At 41.8% G+C, this 20,619-nt stretch overlaps 1 protein-coding gene across 1 annotated transcript; it reads right to left on the bottom strand.

The window, feature by feature from the left end:
* Positions 1-130: 130 nt before the first annotated feature.
* DBX2 (developing brain homeobox 2) lies at positions 131-20,402 on the bottom strand. The gene is made up of 3 exons (XM_006755574.1): positions 20,279-20,402; positions 6,734-6,921; positions 131-1,252 (listed from the first exon to the last, which is right to left on the bottom strand). Exons 1-3 carry the CDS (start codon positions 20,400-20,402, stop codon positions 926-928), a joined length of 639 nt encoding a protein of 212 aa, XP_006755637.1. The 3' UTR covers positions 131-925.
* Positions 20,403-20,619: the final 217 nt, after the last annotated feature.

Raw genomic sequence — 20,619 nt, 5'->3', positions numbered from 1 at the left:
AAAACTGTGACACTTCTTGAAGTCTTGGCTGGAGGTCACAGATAGCTTGGCACAGATGGTTTGTTTGGCCAACACACTATTTTAAAAAATTCAACTATCTTTAGGTGGGTCATGCCGCCTCCCCCGCTTTAATCTGTCAGGCCCTTAGAGGCATTTTATTTTGCAAACCCTGATTAAGGCCCATCCTTAGAGAAAAGAGCTCAAAAGATAATCATTGGTTAAATGGGTACCTCCCTCACTGACGGCCTGATAAAATCCAGAGACTTGGAAATTAAGAATACTAACAGGTACATTCAGAAATTCTTCTAGTTTGCTTGTTGGATTAATTTTAAACATACACTTTCAATGTATGTATCCAGCAGTGGCTCATTTGATTGGGAATGCTGAGTTGTTAAAACTCATTTACAGCTGGTTCCTGAATGAAACCAGAAAATAGAAAAATTTTAAAAACATGTTCTGATGATATACAAATTTGGACTAAAATCCAACTTTTATAGTATTTTTTAAAAATTAATAACATTTGGTCAATGGTTGGTTTTTCTTCATGTAAAAGGAGATAAATTTGCTCAATGCAGGATTTAAAGAGGAACTGGTGTTTCTACTAATGTATTTTAATGACTATTTATATACATATACACATAGAGATACATCATATATATATACACGTATGTGGACTGAGCCAACTACCACTCTCATTTTTCACTTCCATCATACTTTCTGGGAGATTCTATTCCACTTACAAATTAAGTCTGAGTCTTAAGACCCAAATACAGAACACTGGAAAAAGCTTCCTAAAGCGTTAGTTCCTGCATCACTCCAACGGTGTTAGGTTTTAGGCACTGATGAGGCACAAGCTAGTTGGCTTTAGAGTCCAAACATTATGAGTTAAGTGTTCTTTTAAATTAACGTGGAGGAACGCTTCCATTCAGACGGTAAGTACGCCCTTGTCTCCAGCTTCCTCTTCAGAACCCAGATATAAGGCACCTCGCAGTGAATTGGCTTCTGGGGGCTGTGCCCCCGAACTCTCCTGGATTAGTCTTTCTGGAGGTTCAGGAAAATTCTCCCTCCACCTGGGACTCGAGTGCTGTTGGGAGCTGTCCCAGAGGGAAGGACACGGAGAAGGGAAGCCCAGAGCGGAGCACGAGAGGGGGTCCTCCTGAAGGCCCACTTCTTGGGCACACCTGTTGGAAAGCACTTCCTTCTCTTTGGAATTCCGCCACTTCATCCTTCTGTTCTGAAACCAAATTTTCACCTATTGATAAGATAATTGGATAAAATGTTCAGTTATTTGACATTCATTCACTTCAGCATTTGACACTATTCATTTCTCCTATTGGGCCTTCTACAGACTACCTTGTGAAAGCCAGCCTAGCAAAATCCTTGTGGCTTTTGACTTGGGCTCCTCCAAAAATAACTGAGAAAGTACTTTAGTACAATATCCCCACATATACTTAAAAACAAAGACAACTGTGGTAAATTGGTGACGTCATATGAGTCCAATATCTTTCAAGACTGATTTAACTCTCTCCAATATTTTAAATCATTTCGTTTGTGCTACATTATTTATTCAAAGGAAACGTTACCTACTGGTAATAGCATCTGAGTGTTTATTTTGTACCAGGGTCAGGCCATGCATTCTACATGGGTTACGAAATTTGATCCTCAGAATGTCTTCAAGAAGTCCTCATTAGCATGCAAGAACACTGAGGCTCAGAGCGATAAATAGTTCCAGGTCACAGGGTGCTTAGACTAGAATACATGACTGTCCCGTTCTAGCGCCCAGACTAATAAGCATTTGGGTCTCAACAGGAACTTTGGGAGACTAAATTAAGAATATATTTTACAATGTTTTGATAAACTTCAGGCATTACACAGTTTCCAAGTTTGATTACTCCCAGAATTTATCAAACTGGAATAATTAGGCTCAATAGATAACAATTGATTGTCATTAACCTAAAAGTACTTATGATTGTGGTTTCTAATTTGAGCCATACTTTCCGACCACCCTACGGGAGTCTCTTTTTTCTATGAACCTCCCTCTTTACCTATAGGGTAGCCAACTGTGCCTGAGCAAAAAAGATCAAGATTGGGGAATAAGTGAAGATGGTAAAGGGGAATAAGAGGTATAAACTTCCAGCTATAAAGTAAAAAAGGCATTTTGAGTGTACAGCACAGGGAATATAATCAATAATATTGCAGTAACTTTGCATGGTGACAACTGGTTACTAGACTTATTGTGGTGATCACGTAGTAAAATATGCAAGTGTCAAATCACTATGTTGTACACCTGAAACTAATATTGTATGCCACCTATAATTTAAAAAACAAACAAACATGGACTCAAAGAGATATTTGTATACCTATGTTCTTAGCAGCATTATTCACAAAAGCCAAAAATGGAAGAAATCCGGGTATTCATTGATGAATGGATTAACAAAATGTAGTATATACATACAATAAAATATCACTGAATGTATGAAAAATAAGAAAGTTCTGATATGTACTACCATAGGAATAGGAATGAACCTGGAAGACATTATGCTACATGAAATAAGCCGGTCATAAAAGGACAAATATAGTATGATTCCACTCATATAACTTACCTAGAGTAGTCAAATTCATAGACACAGAAAGTAAAATGGTGGTTGTCAGGGGCTTGGGGTGGGAGGGATGGGGAGACATTGTTTAATGGGTACAGAGTTTCAGTTTTACCAGATGAAAAAAGTTCTTGAGGTGAATGTAAGTGATAGTTGCACAACAGTGTGAATGTTCTTAATGCCACTGAATTGTACATTTAAAAAAGTTAAAGTGGTAAACTTTATGATATGTATATTTTAACCACAAAAAAACAACACCACAAACTTGGAGGGATTTTTGCAACAGCTGTAACAGAAAATGTTACTAACCATAATATTCCAAAATTTTGATGAACAGCCAGAATAATTGCAACATATCAACAAAAAGGAAATATGATAGAAAAAAATGGTTTGACCATGAAAAGGCCAATTCAAAGATTTAGAATAGCCAGTAAAATGATTAAAAGACCCTCAAGTCTGATAATTAGGAAAATTTTTAAAAAGTCATTGCCAGTGAAGTTGACAATGTTTAAAAAATTATAAATAGTGGAAGATTTGCAAAAAGAAACTGTTATTAAGAGTGCAAATATAATTCCGTATTTTGATACAATAATATATTTGGAAAGGAATTCTTTAATCTATCACAATTTAAAATGTACATACACTTTAACATATAAATTCCAATCTTAGTTCCCTATCTTCCAGAAATATTTTAAAAGTGCATGAAGATATGCAATAGTGAAACTTAGAAGTAACTTAAAGTTGAGAATGGCTAATGGAGGGGAGGGGAACATCTGTAGTACTTTCAACAATAAAGATAAATAAAATAAAACAAAAGTTGAGAATGACTCAATGAATTATGGTATATCTATGCAACTGTTTGTATGAGACACTAAAAAATAATGAAGTAAGCTGTATGGATGACATTGGAAGGATGCAGCCGTGACATTGAATGGGGAGAAACTACTGTGAAATCTGTGTGCTGGTTATACAGGTGGCTTATATTGTCCTTCAGAAAAAGTCAAATTATCTGCATAGTATCATCCCATTTTTATTTAAAAATATACATACACCATTCTAGGTGTCAGCTTCCTTCTTTGTAAACTAGCAATAATAAAAGCAACTGTCTCATAGAATCATGGGCAGGATAACGACATCAAATGTAAGGTCACGTGGTAGTCATTACGCAATGTTAGTGCATATACAACACACATACAAATTTATTTTTTTAAAACACATGACATGTCATGCCCTAGCCGGTTTGGCTCAGTGGATAGAGCGTCGACTTGCGGACCAAAGGGTCCCAGGTATGGGTCCGGTCAGGTCAAGGGCACACACCCGGGTTGCAGGCTTGATCCCCAGTGGGGGGCATGCAGGAGGCAGCTGATCAGTGATTCTCTCTCATCATTGATGTTTCTATCTCTCTCTCTCCCTCTTCCTTCCTCTCTAAAATCAATAAAAATATATATTAAAACAAAACAAAACACATGACATGTCAATAAACTCAAACAAGAGCCATTTACAAATGACAGTAGTAACCAAGGAGTTGGATTGTTAGGGGAGTAGCTTAGTTTTCATTTCTAACTTTTCCAATTTCTCTTTTGTTTGAATTTACCATAGAAATGCCATGTATTAAATGTGTAATTAGGTGTATATGCAAGTAACAAAATGTCAAATTACTTCTGAGATGTTCACCAAATTCAGTAAAATAAAAAGCATTCATCCCTGAGGTACTTGAATTTTAAAAACAATGTAATCAATTGTGTAAAACTATGTGCTCTGGATGGGAACTGGAAGATAACAACAGTTTGTCTTCTTGAATGGAGAGACTATGCTATTCCCTCATAAAAAAACTCTTTGCTATGCTTGCTGCATTCTTTTTTCTGAGTCAATTTTTTAAAAGACCATATGTATTGTCAGAGATTTTCACCCCTTCTCAGAGCACCATCAGATCAAACCTAGCTACTTTTATAATATATATTTTTATTGATTTCAGAGAGATAGAAACATCAATGAGAGAGAGAATCATTGACTGACTGCCTTCTGCATGCCCCCTACTGGGGATTGAGCCCGCATCCCTGGCATGTGCCCTTGACTGGAATCAAACCTGGGAGCCTTCAGTCTGCAGCTTTATCCACTGATCCAAACCACCTAGGGCAAACCTAGCCACGTTTGATACCTACTTCAAGTTCCTATTTAACCAGAGGTCCCTGACCTCCCAAACCTGCACATTTTCTCCCCTCTGGTTCTGGAGCTTCTTATCTATACTAATGGGATGCAGGCCAGGCCTACTCACCCCTCTGTGTTCCTCACTCAAGCCCCACAATTCCTCTGAGGATCAGACAGTTCCATCACTAACTCCCCACGTGTATGCAGACCAGCCATCCGGCTGTCCTTTCCAGAGATGGGAATTACTGTGAGGCTCTAGAGATACAACCCTGAGGACCACTGATCGCCCTCCTTTCTTTGGCAGAATATCTAACCTGCCAGAGGATGTCTCCCACACCATTGTCTTACACTGTTAACGAGCTTCTGCTTTGTTTTCCCCGTTGGTTGTATGAATTCCTAGTTGTGGGGGTGGGGAGGGTGGGAGTGGTGTATCTAAATCAGTACCTACGGATGTTCCCTCTTACTGCTTACCTAGCACAATGTCTTGCACACAGTAGACCATCAAGACATAGCTCCTGATTTCTCTGTCATGTACCCAAAATTCCTGTGACATAGAAAGAATTTCTTCACTGCCCCCTGTTTTTTAAGTTAGAGCCTGAGGTACAGAGCAGTTAGTTAAGGTTAGTGAACTCATCAGTACCACACAATGAGCAAAACACAGCCTGGCTGATGTAGGCCAATGACCCTCTACCACACCGCATACTGCTTCCTAGGACGAGAAAAAGTTGGGGTGGGGAGGGGGAAACTAACAGACCACTTCCCTAAGGAAAGCAAGCAGGGTTAAGGAGAATTTCACCCAAAGATAACTGGTTGAAATAAAAGCCAAAGTTAGCAACCAGGTCATCTGTATCAAAGGAAGAACAGAACAGAGCCTCTGCTAGCTCTTCAGTGCCTTTATGCTGATTTAAAAAATTCATGTGGATGTAGCCCTGCACCAGGAAAGCCAGCTGGGAGAGCAGAGAACCAGTCCCTGCCATCCCCTTAGCCAAGTGCGTTGTGCAGTGAACACCCTTCCCAGCTGCACACAGAGGCTCTAGGTCAGTGATGGCGAACCTACAACATGTGTGTCAGAGGTGACACGCGAACTCATGTTTTTGGTTGATTTTTCTTTGTTAAATGGCATTTAAATATATAAAATAAATATCAAAAAGTGAAGTCTTTGTTTTACTATGGTTGCAAATATCAAAAAATTTCTATATGTGGCACAGCACCAGAGTTAAGTTAGGGTTTTTCAAAATGCTGACACGCCGAGTTCAAAAGGTTCGCCATCACCGCTCTAGGAGAATGCAAACTCCAGTCAGGTTGCCTGGGGTGGGGCTTTGGCTCTTTGTTTACTTCTCCACATTTCCTCACCTATCAAATGTGGACGATTATAGTGCTTAATTTCATATGGTGATAAGGTAAATGCTAGTGTCTTGTTTATAATTAGCAGGCCAAATCTTTAAATGGAGTATTCTGTGCCTCCCAAAAGGCCACAATGACTCATCCAAAATTATATAAAACATCACTGTGCAAGAAAGGTTTGCAAGTGTTGCAGATTTGAAATTGCTTAACTATACTTGTCATAAACCCAAAGTACAAAATAATGAAATCTATTAAGAGTTACTTATGACTCACTCATTCATACCTTGGTTTTGGATTAAAAATTAAGAAAAAGACAGGAAACTTGGTTCCTGTTTTTGTAGGGAATTAAGTAGCCTGCTTTTCTCAAATAAAAGCAGAGCAGTTTAATGAAGTAAATGCCACATCCTTAGCATTTACAATACATTTACAAGAATTAATGAGGCAAAAACCTAGACCTCTGGCAAAAGAACCCATTTCCAAATAGGAATTGTGACCTATATTTGCACCCACTAAAAAACTTATGAAAATAATTTCAATAATGCTTCAGGGTCCAGCCTGGTACAACAAGTATTTGCCAAGTGGATGGCTCCCCTCGTATTCACTCAGAAATCGGGAGCGGTGACCATCTTCCTGCTCCTCAGTACCTGTGATTCCTTTAGTCCCAAGTTGATGGCAAGTTTCTTCCGGTCTATTTTGCTGATATATTTCTGCTTCTGAAACATTTTCTCCAGCGCCTTTCTCTGGTCCTCAGAAAAGACGGCTCTTCTTAAAATGCCCCTCCGAGCTTTGGAGTTCGAGTCCTGTGCCAGGAGAGGCAGCACACTGTCCTCATCTGGAGATGGGAAAGGATGCAAAGCCCAGTTAGCGTTATCGGAGAAGCCTGCGTCTTTCCCCGTCACTGCGCTCCTTGTCAGTACGGTGGCCAGGTTCCCTCGTCTCTGAGCTCTGCACGCTTAGAGCAGGGCTCCTTTCCCAAGTGTTGGTCGTGGACTCTGTTGAGACTCTGATCAAGGCTCTTTGCCCCCCTATGCTTTCCCTCCCGACTTTGTGTGCCACGTCAGAAAGTCCCCGGTCCCAGGTAACAAAGCTCCCATGCAGAACAAGAAGCAGGTGGTTTAAACACTTCATGTTTCTCTACTTCCTCATTCACCATTCATTTATTCTCTCCAGAAACTTTTCAACGCCGCCCATATGCCAGGCACTCTGTTCAATGCTATACCCTGAGAAAGAAGACAGACATGTCTTATCCCACTCATTACCTGTGAAATCTAGTGAAAGGCATTGATTGAACTAGCAGCACAAGTATAAAATATGCGGAAGGAGGGTACCTTAAGAGCACAAAACAAGGGGTCTGATCTTACTCCGGGATGTCAGAGAAAGATTGTAAAAGTCAGAGAACAGTTCATCTGAGAAGGAAGGTTTGGAAAACCCCCAATCACAGCCACCACCACAAGATGCAATTCAGTTGGTCACCAACTCCTTCAGGTCTGAGACTTTTACTACCTTTTCTGCCTTCCTGTGGCTAGCATAACACTAGTTCCCACTCTATGAGAGTCTCATTCATCATTCATTCATTCTTTCATCTTCCCAGCTGTGGTAGGCAGAATAATGGTCTCCCCCAAAATGCCCATGTTCTAATCCCCGTAACTTGTGAATATGTCACATGACATGGCAAGGGGGAATGAATGGTACAGATAGAATTATGTAAGTTGTTAATCAGATGACCTTGAGATTGGGAGAGTATCCTGGAATATCCAGGTGGGCCCAAGATGATTACAAGAAGAGGAAGGCAAAAAAAAAAATCACGGAGACAGATTTGAAGGTGCTACGCTTCTTGCTTTGAAGATGGAGGAGGATGCGGCCATAGCCAAGAAATGCAGGCAGCCACTGGGAACTGGGAAAGGCAAGGGAACCAGTTCTTTCTCCCCTAGAGCCTCCAGAAGGAATGCTGTCCTGCCAGCCCCGTGATTTTAGTCCAGTGAGACCATTTCAGGCTCCAAACTTCCAAACCTGTAAGGTAGTATGTTTGTATTGCTTTAAGATGCTAGATTTGTGAAAATGTGTTGCAGTAGCAAGAAGACACTAATACACTGGGTATCAGACTCCCTGGGCTAATTGCTAAGGAAACCAGACAACTACCACATGGTCCCGGCCCTCAAGGAGCTCACTCACCCTCTTATGGGAGGACTGACACACGACCATCACTCCAGAAACACCAGGGAAGCAGGACTCTAGTTTACAGCTGTAGCTGGTACACATTTTGGTGCTTCATAATTATTTTTTTCTAAATAAACAAGCGAATGAGTAGACATTGCTTACAGATGTAAGTACTAGAATAGAACGAACTGTAAGAACTACAACATCACAAAGGAGGAAATGGTGAGTTCAGAGAAAATAGTTAGGTTGAGCCAAGTCTAAAAGAACAAACCAGTTCAAAAGAGAAAGCACCAAGGCCAATCCAGGCAGAGTGGCTGGCACATCTAAAAGCACTATGCCCAAGGGAATCAAGTCTGTTCAAGGACGAGTAAGCAGGCTGCAAGGCTGGGCAAGGGCCTGAAGCAGGGAGTGCAAGCTGACAACCATATCCAGCCTGCCCATGGGCGTTGCTTGGTGTTGCAGTGTTAAGGATTCTGATTTAATTGTCCACATGTAATAACCGGGAGGTTTCATGTAAATTCCAGGTTTCCAGCATCCCTTCAAAGGGCACCACGCTGGGCTCTCTCCCACAAAGCTAATGCCTACCAGAGTGAGCAGCAGGTGCTCCTTTAGGTGGAGCACATGGCCCCCAGTTTGCCATCGCCTCCCCTAGCTTGCATTTTACCTGCCAGGCTCTGGAAGGCATTTGGACCTCTGGCATAGGGATTATGGAGTGGAACTGCACCAGATCATAGATGACTACAAGAGTTTAGGACATTATCCAATAGGCAGTGAAGGTCTAATACTTACTCTGTTTGAAGCCACTGACATGCATTATTTAATTTACTAGAGCCCCAGTGCATGAAATTCGTGCACAGGTAGGGTCCCTAGGCCTGGCCGGTGATCAGGGCCAATCGGGGCCTTTTGGCTGCTGGTTGAGACCTTCCTTAGTTCCACGCCACCCACTGGTGGTCAGCACACATCACAGCGAGCAGTCGAACTCCCATTTGGTCGAACTTCCAAGGGGACATTTTGCATATTAGCCTTTTATTATATAGAATACCTCCCAACCAATCAACGCTATGAATGCTACTATAGTTCTTCCCATCTTATAGATAAATCAAATGAAGCTTAGGTAGCTTAAGTAACTTTATCCGAGGTCACATGGGCTAGGGTTTCAAACCCAGAAGACCAATTCCAAAACAAAGGCCCCTAACCCTACACAATACTCACACATTCTGACATGTATTTTAGAAAGAGAATTCCAATAAATAAATAAATCTGGTTAATTCCACATCTGTAATAAGATAGCTCCCTTTCCTATTTGTCTAACAGGCTGCAAACATCGCCCAGCAAGTCCCTGAGCCCTGGGTTACCTCTCATTCTGGTTCATCCTCATGTTGCCAGAAGAACCACTGGCCTCTCCCTCTTTCCTTCCAACTCTGTAACATTCACATCTCCTTAGGCATGCCGCAGCCCTGGGATGTAACACCCAATTCCTTACAAAGTCTGCTTTTTTGATACCCACCCCATCCATGCATCCTCTCACAGGGTCTTAGTCAGCTCTCCATTTATAGAACCACCTATTTTGGCCTGTCTCATGCCAAGGTCACATCTTGCAGTCAGGTTTTAGCAACTGTATTCACTATTTCTTTATCAGAGATTTAATGAGTTTTACGAAATATTGGTCAATAACAAAAAATATTCTAAACAGCTCAATATGTCCATCTTTTTCTAAGTGCTTTTCTTCCCTGAACTTGCCTCGGTACAGAGACCTTGGGGTTGGCCCTTGTGCATGATTTCAGAGCACAAAGGTATCTGGTGGGAAGATGTCTCTCTAGGAAGCCTCAGGGCAAGGACTTGGGAGAACAGAACTCCAAACTGAGTTTGGATCTCAGCACTTAGCAGTGTGACTTGGAGCAAGTTAGTCTCTTTCAGCTCCTTTTACAGGGTTGCTCTAAGGATTTAATGAAACAGCACAAGAAAATTTCAGGGCCAATCCCACAGTAAAAATCCCACACATCTATTTGTCCCCCTTGTTGGATATCTTTTGATTTTTATAAGAATCACATGCCACAGACATCCTCTGTACAGATAAAATGTTCAGAACAGTTAAAGTCCAATGCTGCCCAGAGGACACAGAGCTCAGCTGGTAACAAGGTTTTCAGAATCCCAATGCTAGGATCCTTCCTCTGCCCACCCCGCTTCTCTCCTCAGGTGTGATGGGTCAAAACTTGGAAGGAACATGTGTAAACACAGCCAACACTCCTATCTGTGGCCACAGGCCCTGCACTCTATCCTGATGATCGGACTGCGAGCCTGACTACAGGGCATGTCCTGTGCAGCCTGCTCACTGTGTGGCCTGCTCACCTAATATTTTGATTTGGCATTCTTAGCTTGTAAATATATCCAATCTATCATTACGAGAGCCGTATATATTAAAACTTAGAGACAGAAACTGAAATATTCTAAGGGACCGTACATTATGCTATATCCACTCAGTGAAATGTTAAAGAATCATTAAAGATGCGGACTTTGAAGATCAGGCAGCAGCAAAGATATATACTATGCTTACAACTAAGCAAAACGCAGAGGAAAAATACTGAAAAGGCAAAAATAACACTAAGACAGGCTACGGTTGGAGAGTTGTGGACAAATAATTCATCACCACTCTACATTTGAAGTCTGGTTCTATTTTCTGAAGAAAACAGCAAATGATCGAGCAATCTTCGGGGAATAATCTGGAGGAGAGGTTGAGTTGCTGCTGAGTGGCAGCCGAAGATGAATCCAATCCATCCTTCGGGGACTCACAGTTGATAAGAAGAGGTCCAAGGAGAACGCAGGCAGCCGCAGCACCGCGAGATAAACACCCACAGACCACAGCAGCGACAGCATTCAGACCGCCAGATAAGAAGCCACTGAGTCTCAAAGGCCAACAGAGTAAGCCCTGTGAGAAGAGCAGCCAGAACAGCACCTCCCCTTGCTGGCCATCTAGTCAAAGCAGGCAGCACAGACACATGAGTGGGGTGAGGACAAGTGTGAAACATGGTGGATCTAGGAAGCTCGCCCAGCCCGGTGTCTCCAGATTGCAGGGTATGACTGGAGAGACACAGCGGATAAACTGGGAAGGTAGCTTAGGTCCAGGTTATAACGTACACAGGGAGAGCCTTTCAAGGAGGATTTGACCAATTTAGCATTTTAAAAAGGCCAATATTTTCTGAGTTTATAAAACTTTTTATATCTATGTAGAAATGCAAAACAAATGTATGGACCTATATGGCTAGATTTTTTTAAAAATCTATATATTTTTTTCTAAGTAGAGGTTTTTATAAGTAGAAGTCATTATTCTACTCATTTAGCCCCTTCTTCACCTTCTATCTGTTTAAATAAAATAATGGAGTAACACATTTAAATGCCCCTAAAACAGAAGCCCATAGGTTTTTCTTAATGAATTACTTTTAAGCCAAGAGAAAGAAAATCCCCATCAAGGGAATCTACAAATAAGTTACACTTACTAACATTTTGGGGGTCATGGACCCAAACCAGACCTCATTCTCTGAAAAAAAAAAGACCTGGAGTGGTATGAGGGCTGGGTCTAGCCCTTAGCTTTCAGTGTCCATAACAAACACAAATACAGCCAATAAACAAGCAAAAACTATGGTAAAGATAAAGAATATCACAGTCTTCCTTTCATTGCTGGTTGCCTGGTTAATGCACACGTCATGCCTGTGTTCACACAGCGATGTGCCTCGGGTCCCACAAGAAGCTGCACTACCACCAATGCTCCTTCCCCTGTTGGACCCATGAGGATTTTATAAGCTCTCTCTAAGCATTGACCACACTGATGCACCTACAGTGTTTTCAAACTTTCTAAAATTTGTGCTCACAAATATGTGCTCACATTTATATGTACAAAACAAACATGGGCTTCAAGAACTTGGTGACTCAAAAATCTCTCAGAAGCTACTGAAAACTTATAAGCAACAAATACCTCTGACTATTCCTGAGTTCATGACAAATGTCTGACTGGTATGGAAACTTCCAGGTGACAAAAAATAAATATACAAATATTTATATAATCTATACTAAAAATAGCCTAGGTGGCGTCACGCCCTCACGCATCATGCCCTAACGTCGTCACAAGATGGCCGTCACAAGATGGCCATCACAAGATGGCTGTGCACACAGCGAAGGTGGGGCCCAGCAGCCACTCCGCGCAATGAGGCCTGGGAGTCCCGTGGCTCCATGCTGCATGGAGGAGGCTGGTCCTAGTGTCTCTGCCACCTCACACAGAGGAGGCAGGTACTGGTGAAGGAGGCAGGTCATGTCAGGGGAGGGCAGTTGGGGGCGATCAGGCCAGCAGGGGAGCAGTTAAGTATCAACCGGGCTGGCAGGCAGAAGCAGTTAGGGGCAATCGGGCAGAAAGGCAGGCAAGCAGTTAGAAGCCAGCAGTCCCAGATTGTGAGAGGGATGTCCGACTGCCAGTTTAGGCCTGATCCTGCAGGGGTCCCAGATTGGAGAGGGTGCAGGCCGGGCTGAGAGACACCCCCCTCCCGTGCACGAATTTCGTGCACCAGGCCTCTAGTATATAAATAAACAAATGCAGAGTTTAAGGCATGGAGTAGAAAAGAGGCATTAAAAACCAGGGCCACCAATTCAAGGTGCTACATACAGACTCTGGGATATCATTATGATGATTATATTCTAATGCAGCTTCCATATATATCTGGGGCTCAACATGTGCTAATATATGTGCTAACTACACACAGCATGTCATGTAATCTTTACAACAATCACCAGGGTTATATATTATCACCTGTTTTCCACAGGAAAAAACTCGGGCAATTGAGGTCACACATCAAAGCAGAGTGAGGCCAATCAGTGTTCTTTAAAATTATACCGAAGACTGTGGACATTATGGGTGGACATGGAATGAAGTCAGGAGCTGGGGAAGAGTCAAATTAAAATGGCAGAATGACCTGTTGGAAAAGTTTTCAAAGACATGATTCCCTGCCCTAACGGGTTTGGCTCAGTGGATAGAGCATTGGTCTGCGGTCTGAAGGGTCCCAGGTTTGATTCCGGTCAAGGGCATGTACCTTAGTTGCAGGCACATCCCAAGTAGGGGGTGTGTAAGAGGCAGCTGATTGATGTTTCTCTCTCATCGATGTTTCTAACTCTCTATCCCTCTCCCTTCCTCTCTGTAAAAAATTAATAAAATATATATTTTTTAAAAAAGACATGATTCCCTAGATCCTGAGATGACCTCCACACACCATCATCTCCCGGAACCGCTGTGTGCAATGTGCCTGGTGAAGGGCACTGCAAATGGAGGTGCTCTGTGGTGAGTGATATTGTTTGGGGTTGGAGTGGGGGGGGGGAGAGCAATAGAGAAACACAGCATTAGATAAACTAGTGGAAATCTCTGCCTCTCCCTTTGCTTTAACCTCCAAAAACATGTCTGAACTCTGAAGTCAGGCATTGCTATTTATAACAGCCAACAAGCTTAGGGAACAAGAGGGCACCCGGTGGGTCGCTTTCTAGACATCAGCCCAAAGGCACAGAAGTGTAGCTCTGCCCTGGCTGTTACCCCTGCAACCCAACATAGCCCCTCCCAGGAACAGTGTACCAGGACTTCGTGTGCTGTTTAGACTCACTTGACTCACTGGCATCTCTGGATTATTGATCCCATGTGGGGCAGCTTCCTTTGTCTGATATCCTTTCACCTTATTGCTTCCAGAAGCCCTGTGAAGGGTTTTGGACCGTTCATGTCTTTGCTCCATTCTAAGTACCTGGGCCAGGGGTGGGCAAACTTTTTGACTCGAGGGCCACAATGGGTTCTTAAACTGGACCGGAGGGCCGGAGCAAAAGCATGGATGGAGTGTTTGTGGGAACTAATATAAATTCAAAGTAAACATCATTACATAAAAGGGTACGGTCTTTTTTTTTCAATAGTTTTATTCATTTCAAACGGGCTGAATCTGACCCGTGGGCAGGAATTTGCCCACGGCTGACCTGGGCCCTGCCATGGCACTGGCCTTGTTTCCTGTTCTCCTCTACCCCCAGGTAGAGCTACCTTGGGATCACAGCAACCCAAAAAGTGCTATATGATGGCCACTCCTCGTAAGCTATACTGTTTCAGGTTTTCTTTCTGAGTTTACACAGGCTTTCTGTATTAAAGACTCAGTGATGACCCAATATCCTTGTGACTTTAAGGGAAGTTATAGCACACATCTATGAAGCAACAGTGAATCTACACTACTTGAGGCTTTTAGTAAAAAGAATATAAAAACCCTGGCCTGTTTGCCTCAGTGATTAAGAGCATCAGCCTGTGGATCAAGGGGTCATGGGTTTGATTCTCATGTCAATGTTTCTTTCTCTCCCTCTCCCCCCCGCCCTTCCTCCCTTCCACTCTCTCCAAAAATCAACGGCACTGGATTAAATGTGTGTGTGTGTGTGTGTGTGTGTGTGTGTGTGGTGGTGGTGGTGGTGGTGATGATGATTTCAGGATAGCTCATCAGAGACTACCAAACCAACGTTTCAGAAGCACATCCCTTCATCCTTCTATACAGACTCAATAGTAGCTTCTCAGAGCTCAAAGAGACAGATCATTTGTTTAATGCAGGCCTCTCCACCAGGGCAGCTAGGATGCCAACGGCCCATTAACTATTTCTTCAAACATAAGTTATTTTGAACCATGAGTCTGCATGTCTCCTTCCTAGAGTTGCTTTCCTCTAACATAGAGTGGTGCTTCTCTGTGGACTCATCTTTGTCTGCAACACGTGAACAGTTGTAGTTCCGTTCACCTGTCTGCCAGGGTTTCCTCATTTTCTCTCCCGTGAAGAGCTTCCTGGCCCTTCTTATTTTCAACTGTGGAGTATGTGTGTGTGCATTTTATGTAATTCTCGTGGATTTGAGGCCTGGAGAGAAAAGATACAGCGTTTTCCTAGCCCGCCCTATTTAAGCTGGAAGTTACCTTCCAATTTCTATACACCTAGTATTTGGGAATGCTATGTAATATTTCAATATCACACAGTTTGATTTTCTAAAAACTTTTCCCTTATATTCAGCCCAAATTCAATTTCCATTAAATTCTACTCACTTTGTCCCAAATCTGTCCTTTATATCTGTAATAAATACAATATATCTAACTTAAAGATAACTTCATGTTCTCTCTATTATTTCTCTTCTCCAGGCCAAACATACTCAATTGCTTTAAAAAGTTCCTGACCAGGCATATTGCTCCTTCACCATTTTAGTTGCTGACTACCTCCTGACCTGGTTTTTATATGCAAATCTGTTCCCTGTGCCTTTTAACGTGGACCTGCAGAACTGAATAGATGTAGGCAATCTGACCATTACAGAGTCCAACAGGACTATTATCTCCCTTTGTTCTGGACAGTCTACTTCCAAAAGCACAATCCAACATCTGCACATCATTCTGTAGACACACACTGAGCTATAGGTACAACCCTCCCCTACTTTGTTCTATCCGCCCAATTAGCTCGCTCCCCTGTTCTGTATTTGTGCATTAGTTGGGGAAATCTAAAATCAGGACTTTTATTCACTGCCCTGTTAGATTTTATGTTCAGGCAAGGGCTATAGACAGGCCAGGAACAAGCATGCTATACTACTAACTAGTTCCCCTCCCGCATCCCCCAACCCACCCCACCCCCCACTACTTATGAACATTTAGGGAGAAGAGAACTCCATTTCAGGAACATTACTCATATGCTTTCACTGCCTCTGTAGAAACGCTGAATAGGGCCATCAACTTGGAAAATCTATTGTCTTTGAGTCTCTGTCTCCTTTAAACATTCTTCCTGGTTGACCGAGTGTCATTTATCCATGGAGCACCCCTCCCGTCACTACCAAGAAGTCAAAACCTACATTCAACTTATTGCACAAACTCAATTATGTTCTCAACAAAATAATTAGGCTTCCTTCCCTATTTGAACACAATGCTGCATCCCTCTGAAGATATCAGAGTGCTAAAGAGAAATCTTTACAAAAGAAATTTTTATGCAGCCTTGAATGGACTTCCACAGGTCTTGTCAGTTTCCGCAGCCACACCAGCTTTGACAACAGCCAAGTCAGGTGGCAAGAATACTAACCAGAGCCTGGCCAGGTGGTTAAAGCGTGGTCTCATACACCGAAAGCTTGTGGTTCGATTCCCAGGCTGGGTACGTACCTCGGTTGTGGGTTGGATCCCCGGTCAGAGTGAATAAGGGAGGCAGCTGATGGATGTTTCTCTCTCACATCCATGTTTCTCTCTCTCTCTCTCTCTCTCTCTCTCTCTCTCTCTCTCTCTCTGCCTGCCTCTCTCTAAAATCAATAAAAACATATCCTCAGGTGAGGATTTAAACAGAAAAAAAGAATACTAACCAGAGCATTAACCCCTTTGACAGCAGCACTCACAGACCAACCTACATGCACAATAACAGCAATGTCCCTTCCCTGCTGCCTTCCACAAAATCTTAAATTCAAACTTGCAGAGCGCACTATGTTCTTTTAAGTTTTAACGAAGAAGAGAAGGGAGTAAAATGATCTCAAAGGGAGACAATGAAGGTCATCTCCCAATAAAAAAGGCAGAGCAGCTTGTCCCAGAATATTTCCCTGCACATATTTTTACACTGCTGCTCCACATCTAAACTTTGTCTTTTAATGCAAAAAATTCTAAAAAGGTCAAGTTCAAGTTGGGTACTCAAAGACAAAACAAAATAATTATCTGATGAATTCAATTAGCTATCCTACATAATTAAGACTCCCTGAACTTTTTTCAGGTAGTTTTTCTGAAGGTCATTCTCTGCATAATTTCCAAAACTTTCCATTTCCTTTTAGCTGAGAAATGTGTTATTTTTTAAAAGAAACTTATGGATGTAATATCAAAGATTTTCCTTACATTGCTTTGAGGGAGGGGAGAACTTTTACTGCTGCCTTTTAATTTTCCCCCACTGTAAGGGTTGTGCTTAAATAGCCTATTAAACTATTTATTATATGTGGGAAGGGCGCTGGATGAATGATTGTTTCCACATTGCTATGAGTCGATCATAAATCTAAAAGTTAACAAGAAAAAGTAAATCAACTATAAACAACCGAGTCATGTTAAAAGAGTCAAAATGATATTTCACTTGCTAGTTATGGGTGTGTTGATCTGATCCTACACTTTGGGAAATAGTGAAGTTAATACTGTGAAACAATAATGAGGGCTGTTGATTTCATCACTTACTAAACATTTTAGTATAAACCTTAAATTTGGCTGTCCAACCTGAAACATAATATGAGATTATTTGGACAGTTCATTTTCCTCCTTTTGTACAATGGAAAAAGTTTAAATGCTTGGGCATAAAAAGCGTTCTTATTATTAAAAAGAGAAAAAACCGGGGGGATCTAGTAAATGCCTTAAATAAAAATGATTACTGTGCAGACATAAGCCTTATTAACTTCTCCTTGGCATCATGGTTATTTATGTAAAAGTCTTTATTGACAACATAAATCCACCATTTCATTATTATTTGCTGCCAATACAATGAACATTATAAGCAAGAAAATAAGGAATTCATTTCAGATTTATAACTAATGAGACACCAAAGGTTATTTAAAAACAGTTGTGGCATCTCTAAACTGCTTTAAAATGCAACTTTAGAAATAAAAACAAACCCTGTGCAGCATTCTCTATCCTCAATCTCAGCTGCTTTATTAAATAAAAAAAAAAGATAAACAAGAGACTTATAAGCCCCCAGAGATCGACACAATTTACAACAGTTACACCGAAAGCATAAAGTGGGGAGAACTGAGAAGCAGATGGAAGAAAATCAAACTTGCTTGAAGTAAATGTTCAAGCCATTGAGAAGATGAAGTTATCTAGGAACTGTCTTTTGAACGGTTTCTATGTGCTCTTTTTATTAAACAGGCCTGGGCACTAGAGTACTTTCATGATTTAAAGACTCTTATTAGTGCTAACCGGTTTGGCTCAGTGGATGGAGCGCCGGCCTGTGGACTGAAAGGTCCCAGGTTTGATTCCGGTCAAGGGCATGTACCTTAGTTGCGGGCACATCCCCAGTAGGAGGTGTGTAGGAGGCAGCTGATCGATGTTTCTAACTCTCTATCCCTCTCCCTTACTCTCTGTAAAAAAATCAATAAAATATATTTTTTTTAAATTAATAAAACACTTCTAGAGAATGAATACAAACATCCACTGACACGTACACGAATGTCCACCTGTTGCACAGAATTTTTTTGTCCATTTCCACTTACTTAAACTCCTTTGCTAGAGGTTTTCTAAAGCAGAAGACCAGTGTTCCATCAAGGTGAAGTAACTGAAACTAGGTATGGGACCATTTTTAATCTCCACCCCTGGAATACAACACCAAAGATTTAATTCCACGGAGATGCCACTGTGCTAGGGTATCAGGTATTTGGGTTTTTAATCTCTGCTCCAATGGTCTTTTCCTGATACTCAAATATATGGTGATAAATGTTTCCTTAATTTGCACAACAGTTTTCAATTGCCCTCATGGGAGACCACCTTGAAGGAGCGAGTAAAAGGTTTAGTCATGGTTTCTATTTTTCTATTTGAATCAATACACTCTAGTTAAATGGACAATTAATAGGTCACTTCCAAAATAGTAGTGCATCAGTCCTGGTTAATAAACAATCCCCACAGTTGATAATGGGCCCTATGTATTCAGCAAGTCCTGCATGCACTCAGCTCATCCACTAAATCCCCTTTCAGGTGGACAGGGTTATATGGGAAGATGAGCTAGAATGAGTCTATAAAAGTCAGTTTCATTCACTGCTTTATTTTTTCAGTCAAGTGCCTTAAATGGTGTCCCAGAAATTCACTTGGAATGTGAGACAGGAGAAAAGACTGGCACACAGAGCCTGGCTTTATGACCATACAAAAGGGCAACTGACCCTTGCCCAAGCCTTTTCCGTGTGAAATGGTTCCTAAAGTTCATCTGCACAGTGAAAAATCGTGGTGAGGTCGCGTGTGGATGAGTCAAGTGAAAGTGACGATTGGTCACGGGTCTGTCGCCCATTGTGGCTGGGTCCCAGCCATGTGGAGTGCTCTGTGGGAAAGTGTCGGCCCCCTAAAGAGCTGCTCAGAAGCTTGCAGCTCATTAAACGGCCAGCATTTGCTGCCTCACTTGTCAGGAATCATTCTGTTGAGCAAGGCTCTGCTGAAACATTCATAAAACACACGCAGAGAGGCGGCAGGGATCTGAATCCAACCATCATGGATCTCTGACTTGGGCCCGGCTCAACTCTTATTTCACTTTTCACCCGACGGAGGGTGAACCTGCATAAATGTTTACCTTGGGCAGCTGCAATAAACGCACTCCTCCCCTGGACTTCTTTATCATAAACTCGAATTCTCTGCCTCCAGATTCCTATCTAGTTTAGAAATCTAAGACCAACGTGAACTCGACTGACTTTCAGGGAGCCATTTTTCCTTTGCGTGTGTGCACACTCTCTAAGTTTTTGGAAGCTGTCATTCTCGCTCCACCCCTGAAATTGATTGAAATTTTGTAATGTTTGAGGACAAGTTCTCTTGCAAATATGTCCCATGAGGCTGGTTGGCTTTCTTCGAGATCACGAAGAGGAAGAATTTCTTTCTTTTTACAATCTTAACGATTTTAAATTATTTTCTATGGACACCTAGTGGCTTTCTGTGTCACATTTTAAGCTGAATGGAAATTTTGCACAGCACAATTTCTTAGCCTTCCTTTTTTCCTTCTTTAAATGGGTATTGCTACACATTTCAGAATGAGCCAAAGTGGTTCCTCTGAGATCTTTTATATCAATGGAAAACAAGTCTCTTTCCTTGGAGTGTCGGCCCTGGGTTTCAATGCCATTAGAAACTGCTCACAATTGCTCAGTGTGCTGAGGTTTGATAAATCTCTGGGAGCCTCCTGAATAGGATCGCTGTGATTTTTAGTGAGGAATTAGCTCCTTGCCATTGCATTACCAATTGGTTTTCCAGAGCACATTAAATCCTGCTGCTTCGGTTTACAGAATAACTGAGGCATTGCTGATGAGGCATAAAAACTTACTTGGAAAAACAGTGGGGGATGCGGGGCGCCGACAGGACCCACCACAGCAGGCTGAGTAGAATGGCGGGGCAGTCAGGAAAAAAGGCTTGGAAGGCGCTGCAGAGAAAGCATTGATACCACTCATTAGCCATTTCTTTCAGACAATATTCAAAATCCCAGTTTCCCAAAAGTCACTGAGTAAAAGCCCTTCATTTCCTGAACCTTTACTTAGTTATTCCTTTTACTGAATTTAAAGTAGCCCTTATCTGTCAAAGTCCTTGCCAAATAATTTAATCAAGATTTGGAAGATGTGGTGAAAAGACTGGAATGATCAAAGCCAAATGTAACAGTTTATTTCCATG

Source organism: Myotis davidii, unplaced genomic scaffold (assembly GCF_000327345.1).
Source record: "Myotis davidii unplaced genomic scaffold, ASM32734v1 scaffold290, whole genome shotgun sequence".
Taxonomy (NCBI): Eukaryota; Metazoa; Chordata; class Mammalia; order Chiroptera; family Vespertilionidae; genus Myotis; species Myotis davidii.
The sequence above is the reverse complement of the archived record's forward strand: the minus strand, read 5'-3'. Positions and strand labels throughout refer to the sequence as shown.

What these genes read in the sequence shown, in the direction of transcription:
- DBX2 (XM_006755574.1), bottom strand. Translation starts at nt 20,402, where the DNA reads ATGAGTGGTATCAATGCTTTCTCTGCAGCGCCTTCCAAGCCTTTTTTC. An exon ending in ATCCCCCACTGTTTTTCCAA is followed by an intron (nt 6,922 to 20,278) that starts GTAAGTTTTTAT and finishes TCCCATCTCCAG; the next exon opens with ATGAGGACAGTGTGCTGCCT. An exon ending in TGGGACTAAAGGAATCACAG is followed by an intron (nt 1,253 to 6,733) that starts GTACTGAGGAGC and finishes TCTTATCAATAG; the next exon opens with GTGAAAATTTGGTTTCAGAA.